Source organism: Betta splendens, chromosome 15, assembly GCF_900634795.4.
Source record: "Betta splendens chromosome 15, fBetSpl5.4, whole genome shotgun sequence".
NCBI lineage: Eukaryota > Metazoa > Chordata > Actinopteri > Anabantiformes > Osphronemidae > Betta > Betta splendens.
The window spans coordinates 4710069-4721873 of NC_040895.2; the positions used below are offsets into that span (position 1 = coordinate 4710069).

Consider the following 11805-nt stretch of genomic DNA (forward strand, 5'->3'; position numbering starts at 1 on the left):
GCAGCATCACTCCAGTTCGTTAGTCCATTGGTCACGTGACTGCTACCAAGCGACTGTCGCGTTGTTAAATAACAACTGCAGGGAAGATGCAGGACATAAGGCACGTTAATGCGGTGTGTATTTGCTAGGTTTTCACGTGGCTTGTGGCATTTTGTGATTATATTATTTGTCCACTGAAGCGAATAACTCGAAATAATCGTTGACTTAACTGTTTGAGAGTTAAAGATCTGAGTCAGTTCAAAGAATCGGACTTCCCATCTCTAAAAGCAACCCCTCTATTGTGAGCCTTGCCTTTCTTCCCATAAGGCAGGCTCCACCACCTTCTAGGAGGAACCAACATAGGTAAGTACAAAGTACGCGTATACTATTTCCTTAAACATTTACATTGAGTTTTAAAACCAATGGTATTATATATAATTATGGTATTAATAGAGTTTATTAGTAATACAATACAATGACATTTAAACTTCCTCTTACTGGCAATATAACACCAACAATAAATGGTTTCGCCGGACTTGCCGTTGTTGCGCCGAAAGTGACGTCATAAGCGTGCGTCGCGCATTTAGACGTGAAAGTCCGGACATGTAAGTCAATAAGAATTGACGAACAAACAACAAAGTGCCTGTGTGTTTTAACTGGTAAATGTTTATTAAAATTTGATTAAACGTGGAAATATGTGTGATGTGCGCCAGTGCCATCGCGATTGCGTGTGTGCGATTGCGTGTGTGCATCCGCTCTCGGACGGTTTAAACAGGAAAATAAATGAATGAAGTATGTGCGCCCGTGCGTGTGGAAGTGCACGCTCAGCCCAGCGCCGCCTCTAAAGCGCGGTCAAATGATGCTGTTCGCCTTTTCTTGGTCAAACGTCGTTATAGTTCAAGTGCGCGATTAGTAAGATACTTACGGTAACAGTGTGGCACGTTGGAAGGCACGAAGGCTACCACAGTACCTTCGTACTTAGTATACAGTACCGGGTACTGTATTTCGTGTAGTTGAGTCTGTCTAACTATCTGAGTGTAACTAACTAATATTGACGTTTGTGTGTGTGTGTGTGTGTGTGTGTGTGTGTGTGTGTGTGTGCTTGTAGGAGGGAGTATGATGGCTAAACAAAAAGGCTGAGGAGTGTTTATGGTATATATGGTAAAATGCATGTGGAATGCATGCTTGTGGAATGTCACATGCTTACTGGACAATAAAGCCTGTGAAAGAGAGAGAGACAGAGACAGAGAGAGAGCGGGAGAGAGAGACAGAGAATGAGAATCTGATTATCTCCAAGCAAAGCTCGCGTCGTGCAAAGCTGCGTTCCAGTAGGTGGATCATCAGGGTGAGGGGTGAGTGTTCGTTTAAGCAATAAACCTATAATCGGTTCGGGTTTAACCTTACAGTATGCTTTATAAATATGCTTTATGATGCACAGGTTTGGGTCGTTTGCAGCCGGTGACAGGTGTAGAATTAACCATTTTGCGGTTGACGACTATAACACGCTTTCACTCATTTTCACCGAGCAGTTCTAGCTTAGTGGTTTAAATGTTCACAAAAGTTATTTTTAAACGCGATAAATAGGATAATAAAATAAAATAGGCAAATCATCAAGTAAATAGATAATTAAATTATTAAAATAAAATACAAAATCAATGAAAAGGCAAATAATATGCTGTGTAATAAGATGAGGCTAAATCGTTTATGGGGGCTATAAAAAGGGTGAGTAGTCCTTGACTTATGTACCTTTGTATATAATGTTTATATAATTAGCTAAGACAAAACAAAATAAGAAATCATTTTTAACAAATGACAAACAGCTGATTGTTTTTAGTTTGCTCATTCAAATATGGGACAAAAACATGCCAGACAAAATAAAGTATGTTTCACTCATCATCATCACAGTTTAGTTAATTACAGTTATTTTTAACTAAGGAACTAAGAATTTCCTTAGTTCAGGGAGCAGGTCTTTTCTATATTGAGCATCATATACAGTAGATAGTTTGCCATTTGAAATTTGCAAATTGATTCACTATAGTGCATTCAGAGATTCCCATAAATTCCATAGTGAAACTTCAAAAAGCTATATTTCAAAGTATCTGCATATGTACAAATTCTATCCCAAACAATTCCACAATACACTGCTTCATCTTTAAGAAATAATAAAACAACCATCACATTGTTCAAATAGTGATTAGTGATGATACAGTATGGCAATGCTCTGTAGTCTCTGATTTGCTTCATCACAGTCAAGACATGAGACTCATATCTCTCCTCTGTTCCTTCACAGGCTGTCAGACATGTTGCCAGTTGTGGTTGTGCATGGAGGGGCAGGTTTCGTTCCAAGACAACGGTCAGAATTATCAGTTTCAGGGGTGTGCTCAGCAGCTGGATCAGCATATGGCATTCTCAAGGGAGGGGGCAGCAGCATGGATGCAGTGGTGAATGCTGTGACCCTGTTGGAAAATAACCCTGCCTTTAACGCAGGTAAGGTGTCATACTGCAAATCATGTACAAATGGCTATCATATGCATACTTCTGAATTTGTTTTAATTGTTTTTAAAATTATCTTTCAGGGATTGGGTCAGTGCTGAATGTTAGAGGAGATATCGAGATGGATGCCCTTGTGATGGATGGGAAAACTTTAGCTAGTGGTGCTGTGTCAGCTGTACGCAACATAGCTAACCCTACTCAGTTGGCAAGACTGGTTATGGAGAAGGTGCTAGCACCACATCAGAAGTCTATTTTTGGCAGTAAACCAATTAATGCGCACATGCCTTGAGGAGAAACGTGATCTTGTTTCTTTCAGACGAGTCATGCATGTCTGACAGCAGAGGGTGCCAGTCAGTTTGCCCGGGCCATGGGCATCCCCGAGGTCCCCGTGGAGTCCCTCATCACAGACTACTCTCGTATGCGGTGGCAAAAGAACCTGGCTGCTGATGCTAACCCTGTGGAGTGCCAAATGTGAGGTTAAAAATGTAAAAAATATGTTAAAAACAGTGTAAGATAGAAAGCCAGTAGGCTCATAAATGAAACAAACAAAAACCCAACTCTGACAGACTATTTTGTCTGTGTTTATCTGGACTTTAAACTGATTCATCTGAGTAAAAGCATTCAAAGTAGATCATTGAGCCAATGTATTTTTTTTTCATCTCTGGATGTTTTGACAGGTTTGTGTGCTGTGACTCTGGGTCATTATTGGAATTTACTGTTACCACTCTGAGTCACACCTGCACTTCTGGAAACTAGCAAGATCATGTACAAACATTTCAAAATCCTATTTCAGGTTAAGTCAAAATGTTTTTTTTTCCTCTAAATTAAAAGTTACCTGTTACTTACTGAGTTAAACAGTTAAAATGTCAGTTGATTAGATCAGCTGTACGGAACTAATGGTAATCTCTTGATTTGAATTAGTCAAGTGAGACATTCTGCATTTTGCCATTATTGTTGCATGTGCTTTTTGCAAGTTGGTGGGGCAACAGCGTGAGACTCTACAGTACAGTACATAAACTACAGTAGGAGTTGTCACGCTCCAGCACCAGAGTGAGTGGATCTGTTCATTTAGTAACACTCGGTACGAGTAAAACATTGCCTTGTCAACTTGCATTAGTTTTTTTCAAAGGTAGTAAGTAGGCTGTTAGGTTTCATAATCTCTAACACCGAATGTCAATGTTTCTTCTTCTGCTATATGTTTACTGCACATTTTTGTGTCACTGTCTTATGTTTTGTTGTGTAGGGGGAAGATGGGCACAGTTGGAGCTGTAGCAGTTGATACCGAGGGAAATATAGCCTGTGCAACCTCCACAGGTGGAATGCTGAATAAGATGGTGGGGCGGGTGGGTGATACCCCCTGTATAGGTCAGATTTCACACATACTCTGTGCCTTATGATCCTACATGTACAAGAACAGTTTACGTACTCCTAATATACTGACTTTTTTACTTCGTGATGACCTTTGACCAGAGGATCAGTTAACTTGACTGCTTGGTCAATAATTAGCTGTGACTTGTCTATTGTCTAACTGCACCAAACTTTACCCTGTTCATACACATACCACACTGTACAACGTTAGGTTTTCATGCAACAAAGAATAATGGCTTCTTGCCATTTGCAGTCAGTTCATATATGCCAGAACGCCATTGTGTAATTTGAGAGGATTACTATTGGTGTGACAGGGGCTTTATCATCTCAGGCTACTGTAGTTGTAGACTCAGGTTTAGTAAACAGCAGCGGGAGGATTATGGCCCTGTCAGCTCTGTGTAATCGGTCACTATCAGTCAATGAGTGATTCAGTAGTCATGAGTCAGTGGACAGCCTCTGTCACTGAAAAAGATGTCTGAAATAAAAAAGAGAAGCTATCTGATTAAAAAGGCTGACACATGTCTGTCTTTAAATGAGACTAAACTCTTCCCAGTATGTCAGATACCAAAATGAATTACTGAAGGCACATTCGCTTAGTTTATACTGTAGTACTGCCTGTGTCTGAACCTACTCCCAATACTGTGGGTTCCCTTTCATAAGCTTCTTACAATAGTTAGCTGGAATTTTGGCCCATTCCTCCTGACAGAACTTGTCAGGCTTAAACCTGTCTATTCAGCTCTGCCAACACATTTTCTATAGGATTTAGAGCAGAGCTTTATATGTCCTACTTTGTAATGGGTTCAGTATCATCGGGCAAGTATAAGTGGATAATTACAAACTGTCACTTTTATTTATATATATATATATATATATATATATATATATATATATATATATATATATATATATATATATATATATATATATATATATATATATATATATATATATATATATATATATATATATTCAGGTTACCCTGAATGGGCGAACGATCCTGATAATGAAGGATCCCTCAAAGTCCCATCCAACTACCGGCCAATAACCTGCCTCTCCACAACATGGAAGCTCATGTCAGGCATCATCGCAGCTAAAATAAGTGGGCACATGAGTCAATACATGAGCGAAGCACAGAAGGGCATTGGTAAGGATACCAGAGGAGCCAAACACCAACTCCTGGTAGACAGAACAGTCGCCCAAGACTGCAGAATGCGACACACCAACCTGTGCACAGCCTGGATCGACTACAAGAAAGCCTATGACTCAATGCCACACACATGGATCACTGAATGCTTGGAGCTGTACAACATCAACAGAACTCTAAGGGCCTTCATTGCAAACTCGATGAGGTTGTGGAGAACCACCCTTGAAGCCAATGGGAAGCCACTTGCCCAAGTATCCATCAAATGTGGCATATACCAAGGAGATGCACTGTCCCCACTGCTGTTCTGCATAGGTCTGAACCCCCTCAGCCAAATAATAAACAAGACTGGCTATGGATACCGACTCCGGAACGGGGCCACCATAAGTCACCTCCTCTACATGGATGACATCAAGCTGTACGCCAAGAGTGAGCGAGACATCGACTCGCTGATCCACACCACCAGGATCTACAGCTCGGACATCGGATGTCATTCAGACTCGAGAAATGTGGGAGGATGGTGACAAAGAGAGGCAAGGTAATCCACACAGAAGGGGTCTCACTCCCAGAAGGAAGAATAGCAGACATTGAGGACAATTACAAGTACCTTGGAATACCACAGGCAAACGGCAACCTTGAACAGGCAACAAGGAATGCGGCAACAGCCAAATACCTCCAACGAGTAAGGCAAGTCCTAAGAAGCCAGCTCAATGGCAAGAACAAATCCCGGGCAATAAACAGCTACGCTCTGCCAGTGATCAGATACCCTGCGGGATTAATAAGGTGGCCAAAGGAAGAGATACAGACCACAGATGTTAAGACACGAAAGCTCCTCACCATGCATGGAGGGTTCCACCCCAAATCCAGCACCCTGAGACTGTACGCTAGCCGCAAGGAAGGAGGCCGAGGACTAGTGAGCGTGAGAGCCACTATCCAGGATGAAACATCCAAGATCCATAAGTACATCAAGGATAAGGCCCCGACAGATGACGTGCTGAGTGAATGTCTCAGGCAGTGGAGAACAGAGGATGAGATGCTGGAAGAGGGACCATCATGGGAGGACAAGCCCTTGCACGGGATGTACCACCGGAACATAACTGAAGTGGCTGATCTCAACAAATCCTACCAATGGCTTGAAAGGGCTGGGCTGAAGGACAGCACAGAGGCACTCATCCTGGCTGCACAGGAGCAGGCCCTGAGCACCAGAGCCATAGAGGCCCAGATCTACCGCACCAGACAAGACCCAAGGTGTAGACTGTGCAAAGAGGCCCCAGAGACGGTCCAGCACATAACTGCAGGGTGTAAGATGCTGGCAGGCAAAGCATACATGGAACGCCATAACCAAGTGGCTGGCATAGTATACAGGAACATCTGCGCGGAGTATGGACTGGAAACCCCAAGGTCAAAGTGGGAAACACCTCCCAAGGTGGTAGAGAACGAGCGTGCCAAGATCCTGTGGGACTTCCAGATCCAGACTGACAGAATGGTAATGGCGAACCAACCAGACATTGTGGTGGTGGATAAAGAGCAGAGGAAAGCCGTAGTGGTGGATGTGGCAATACCAAGCGATGGCAACATCAGGAAAAAGGAACATGAGAAACTAGAGAAATACCAAGGGCTCAGAGAAGAACTGGAGAAGGCTTGGAAGGTGAAGGCCACAGTGGTGCCTGTGGTGATCGGAGCAGTAGGGGCTGTGACCCCCAAACTGGAGGAGTGGCTACGACAGATCCCTGGAAAAACATCCGAAATCTCAGTCCAGAAAAGTGCAGTCCTAGGAACAGCAAGGATACTGCGCAGAACCCTCAAGCTCCCTGGCCTCTGGTAGAGGACCCGAGCTTGGAAAGTGGATGAGACCACCCGCGGAGGGTGAGAATAGAGTGTGTATATATATATATATATATATATATATATATATATATATATATATATATATATACACATTTTTATTTTTTTCTATGTAGCGTCACGCTTGTTGCTTCATTAAACCTTACAGATAAGATAAGTCAGACTTTATTGATTCCCTTGGGGAAATTGTTTTCTCTGCATTTAACCCATACACACACAAGGAGAAGCAGCGAGCAGCCACACGTGGTTCACATGGGGAGCTAGTGTAAAGTGACTTGCTTAAGGCCACACACACGCTCTGCCCAATCCGGTGTCCCTTTGTTTGTTCTCCATCGCCCGGCCAACCCTTACAGGGACCCTTTAAGATGATGGTACAGCATGTCTGTGTTACAATTTCAAATTGTTACTGTTTCCTCCTTGGTCAAAGGTAGAATTAAACTAAAAACAACACCTTGTGTTTGCTGTGGTATCCTCTCCTTATTTCATTGCAGTAATGTGGTGTTTTGTGTGTGTTAGGAAGTGGAGGTTATGCTGACAACAACATAGGAGCAGTTTCTACTACAGGCCATGGAGAAACAATCATGAAAGTTACACTGGCAAGATTAATCCTGTTCAACATGGAGAAAGGTAACCTCATTATTCATATTCTGCTACAAATACAGTAACAGCTAATATACAAAAAGTGCAAGGAGTCACTGAAGTGAAATCATGTCCACTTCACCATATATTCTTATCCAACTTCATGCTGAAGTACTGTACAAGCCTGCTAATAATGTCTTCTGTTCTCAGGTCAGTCAGTGGAGGCAGCCAGTGATTCGGGTCTGGCCTTAATGAAGTCCAGAGTGGATGGGCTAGGTGGGGTGATCACAGTGGATCCCCAAGGCCACTGGGCCGCTCGCTTCTCCAGCCTTCAAATGGCCTGGGCTGCGGCACAAAGCGACACACTGCACTATGGGCTTTACACTGGAGAGCATTTTACACAGAACATTGATGATCCCGAGTCACACTACCCAAAATACAAAGCTTAGCTTTTATTATTTGTCAAAATCAATAAATTGATATCATAGTTTACTTTTTATACCTATTCTTTTCCTTTAACTTTTCATTTGATGGAAAATGAATTTAAAAAAATTAAATTAAAATTCAAAAAGGGTTAATCACAGTGAATCAGTCAGTGGCTGGGGTACTTAGCTCTGGATTCTGGGTGCTGTTCTAACTGTTTGAGTTTCCTCAGGTCTGTGGGTTCGTCAGACCAAAGACATCCTTTTAATTGCTACGGTACCTCTCTGTAAACCACCGCGTCTACTTCTATATGCCAGCTCTGTGATGCAACAATAATTTGTCCGGGATCTCGTCTGCCTCTTTCACAGTGATAGTTTCTTGATAGATCGTGATGGTCTTTTACAAGGAAAGGCTGTTAGGATAATGGATGTATGTATTACAATGTCCTACTATTTAATAGAAAAACACTGACCCATGGATAAATTAGTAATAGTATTTACTTAAAATTAAATTTTTATTTGTAACTCAAACGAAAAAAAACATTGATTTCATGATCCTAATGTAAAGACTCAAAGTGGTTCCTCAATACTGACAAGCTTTTGTTTAAAAATATCTGACACATGTTGTGTCCGGAAAACACTGGTATCTTGAGCATTGTGTGTTTCTTGCTACCTTTCCATACTGTATATTTGTGCAACCAGGTGCATTAATGTGTTAAGCTCTGACTGGATTCAATCTCATCCACTAGATGGTGGTGTTTTAATACGATACATCAGACACAAACACAGTTCATGACATAAGCTTAACTATAACAAACCTGTAGTACTCAGTACATAATCCTACAGTATTACTGCTACATGAAGCATGACATTCTTGGTTTCATTTGTAAATGCACATTGTTTAGCATTAGTGACATTATGCTTTTAGCATCTGGGTAGTTTGTGTTCTAGGACCCTTTATAGCTAAGCTTATACAGTATTGTCATGTCACTGTCCGATGAAGCCACTATTGTATCTTAAAAACACTCAAGTTCTAGCCATGAATGAGAGTTTTGTGAATTAGAACTCAACAGACTATGCACCTCTGGTTTTCTCCCTTTAATGTGAGGACATACATCATTTTATGTTGTTTTTGTATTTGCGTTTTTCAACTTTATTTAGTTCAGGGACACTATTTTTTCTGGTTTCCTTAAAATTTTATTTTAATTTTAAATATATTAAATTAAAAATATATATTTTCGACATCATCTTTTAATCATTTTTGTCTACATTCTAAATATGTTTTATCTCAAACTAATATTTTGGGGAGGTAAAATGTTGAAAACTGGCATCATAATGAAAACAAGGGGCTGCAGCTCCCAAACGTGTTCTTCACAGTGATCTAAAACCCGCAAAACATTTAACATAGTTCATGCAGTAGCTGTTCATCATATGAATGTGGAGATGTTTTGATCAGTGTGATCCAATATGTTTACGATAACTTACAGTGCATGATGAGTGGCATCTACTATGCTGGAGCGTAGCTCACCCCTCTCAGCACTGCTTTGAGTGTCAACTCCCCCACCTAGTCCCCACATCCTTATGGTGCTTTGAGTATAAACACTCAAAGTACACTTCAACACAGTGGTATTTTATCTACTTTCAGATCCAGGTACCAGTAGATTTTTCTTCTAGTTTGCAGTCTAAACAAAACAATAAAGAGGTTAGTGGAAAAAGCCTACAACAAAAATGAGTACTGCAATAAAAGTTTGAAAGTACTGTACGGTAACTTTGAGACAGAAGCTTTTGTACAGCAGAGTGAAGGAAAGCTGAAGTAAAGTGAGCCGTTTTGTATCAGTTCTCCCTTCTTGAGCGGGCCAGTTCAAGGTTAGCATTTGAGCCTGCCCATGGTTACCAGACAGCACACAGTGCTCCGATGTCCCAAGGTTGTGTTCCCTGCATGGGTCTTGTGTGTATGTTCTTCCTGTTCCTGCATGTATTTTTGGGGGTTTTTCAGTTTCCTGCCATACATTAAAAATGAGTTTTCAAAATAGAGTGTAAAAAATTGTTCATTAGTTAGTCTTAAGATAGATTGGACCTACAGTTGTTTTTAATTTATTTTATTTTAGCTTAATTTCGGGGGTTAAATGTCATCAATAATGGCTTCTTGTGAGCATATAGCAAAGCAAGTGCACCTTTATATAATTAACACTGCAAGGATACACTGTATATGTGTGTATAAATATATATTTATTTTGGATATAAAAAGAGATGTGCTACTGAAACATTTGCAGCTCATCCACTTAGAATGAAAAGGATCACCACTCAGCCCTGACCTCCCAGCAGGCAGAGGCAGAGAGGTCAATGCAGAGAAAGGCCAATGTTTGTAGAGTGAAGCAAAGCCGTGAGGTAGATGCGTAGAGTCTGGACTGTAGTGTGGGTTTGATACATAATAGTGTGAATAAATATTGGCTTAATAGAAAACAATCTGCTTCTGCAATGCATTTATAGCCACTAGCCAGTCTGAAAACTGTAAAGTTAAACAGATGCACTGACCGGATGTCTATGCTCTCTAGTAAAGAGTATTACTTTCATTGTGCATTTTAAGCCGTATGTTCTTCTTTGGAAAAATACCTGTTAAAAAAAAAGAAAATGTGAATTATGAATGACATAATGTATGCATTATGCATGTATCTTAATTAATATTTATTTATGTGGGACTATTGGCTTTTATTCTGAAGAGACTTACCAAAAGCGGATTCATCGCGGCTTTGCGACTTTAACCTCATACCGGGTGGTCAGTGAAAAGGGGGCCGGACTCCGTCCAGTTTGCTTCCTACAAAACCCTCGAGAGTTGGGCAGTCGACAAGAAGAGACCACAGTCGGCTTCAACACGAGAATTAGGGAGAATGTAAACCTCCGGCTTCCTCTTCAATGCAACCTGGCAGACGTCACCGACTGTGTCCCTGCAGAGACGGGTCGCTGAGACTTCATTCCCACATCCGAGAGCTTTTCCCACTGTTTCGTTTAAGTTCGCAAGGTTGCTGCAGTGAAGTCGTGAAACACCGTGTAAGACTTCCAGGGTATCGGTGAGTTAACCAACACTTCACCGCTTTTTAGCGTCCGTCCTACGGCTTCATTACTCTGGTCACCTCCAGGCAGAAATGGTTGAAGTTACCAGAAGCTTAGTGTTATAGCACATTATGAAACGGTAAATGAACAGTTCTACGCTTGTCAAAATTATTTTATAAATAGTTTATTTTCTGTTTCTTTATATAAACAAATTTCCCAATATACAGCAGTTGATTATTTGAATTCAACTTAACCAAGAATGTTTCTGATATTTTATTGTTTGTAAAGATTCTAACAAAGTCATAAAACTTTTACACATCTAAAATAAATTGTATTAATTGCGCAGAAGTTCTGTGTAAGTTCTGGTTTACTAATCTGTGTTATACAGTAGGTTGGGGCTTTATTTTAAATACTTTTAGTCCTAGTAATGTTAAAAAAGAACTACGGTTAAAAACCGTTTAATAGATCTTTGTATTTGTAAAATAAGTTTGCCCTGCTACAGTATCATCGCCATTAGGTCACTGACCAGTCACGCTCTAAAAGTATCCTTTAAGTAGGTAATTAGAAATCAGCACTGAGCTGCTGCATTTAAAAATGACCATCTGATCTCATCCCATTCATCCATGTCCTTCCTCCCTTGGGATGGTGGTCGGTTTGGTTCCCAGGAACAATAGAGAGTGTGGGACAACAGAGGGAATGTCTCATGCTCCCTACAGTACCAATAAGTCTCTATTTTGAGCAGCGCAGTGTGAAATTCTAGCAGCAGAGTAAATCATGGACTTGGGGCATCTAAATGCATATGATCAGTTTGTTAACCAGTAATACTATACTCTTTGTGTTTTACCTAAAATGTGTCAATCCTAGAGAGATTACAGAGGAAGTTTAGTTATGTCATTGCGTGTTTGTGCGTGTGTGTAAGTTGGTTGT

At 40.9% G+C, this 11805-nt stretch overlaps 1 protein-coding gene across 8 annotated transcripts; it reads left to right on the top strand.

The window, feature by feature from the left end:
- Positions 1-206: 206 nt before the first annotated feature.
- On the top strand, positions 207-9069 carry asrgl1 (asparaginase and isoaspartyl peptidase 1). Of its 8 annotated transcripts, XM_029175801.2 has the most exons (9): positions 530-638; positions 1088-1261; positions 1301-1331; positions 2270-2466; positions 2556-2698; positions 2789-2943; positions 3716-3837; positions 7343-7453; positions 7616-9069. In XM_029175801.2, the coding sequence occupies exons 4-9, from the start codon at positions 2280-2282 to the stop codon at positions 7852-7854; spliced, it is 957 nt and encodes a 318-aa protein (XP_029031634.1). In that variant the 5' UTR covers positions 530-638; positions 1088-1261; positions 1301-1331; positions 2270-2279; the 3' UTR covers positions 7855-9069. The 8 variants fall into 8 exon arrangements, 7 of the variants coding, with proteins under 7 accessions (XP_029031632.1, XP_029031636.1, XP_029031633.1 ...); XM_029175799.3 differs by lacking the exon at positions 530-638 and adding an exon at positions 207-342 and having other exon boundaries at positions 1088-1331; XM_029175800.2 differs by having other exon boundaries at positions 528-584; positions 1088-1331.
- The last annotated feature ends 2736 nt before the right edge of the window (positions 9070-11805 follow it).

What these genes read in the sequence shown, in the direction of transcription:
- asrgl1 (XM_029175797.3), top strand. An exon ending in GGGTGATACCCCCTGTATAG is followed by an intron (nt 3,838 to 7,342) that starts GTCAGATTTCAC and finishes TGTGTGTGTTAG; the next exon opens with GAAGTGGAGGTTATGCTGAC. An exon ending in CCTGTTCAACATGGAGAAAG is followed by an intron (nt 7,454 to 7,615) that starts GTAACCTCATTA and finishes TTCTGTTCTCAG; the next exon opens with GTCAGTCAGTGGAGGCAGCC.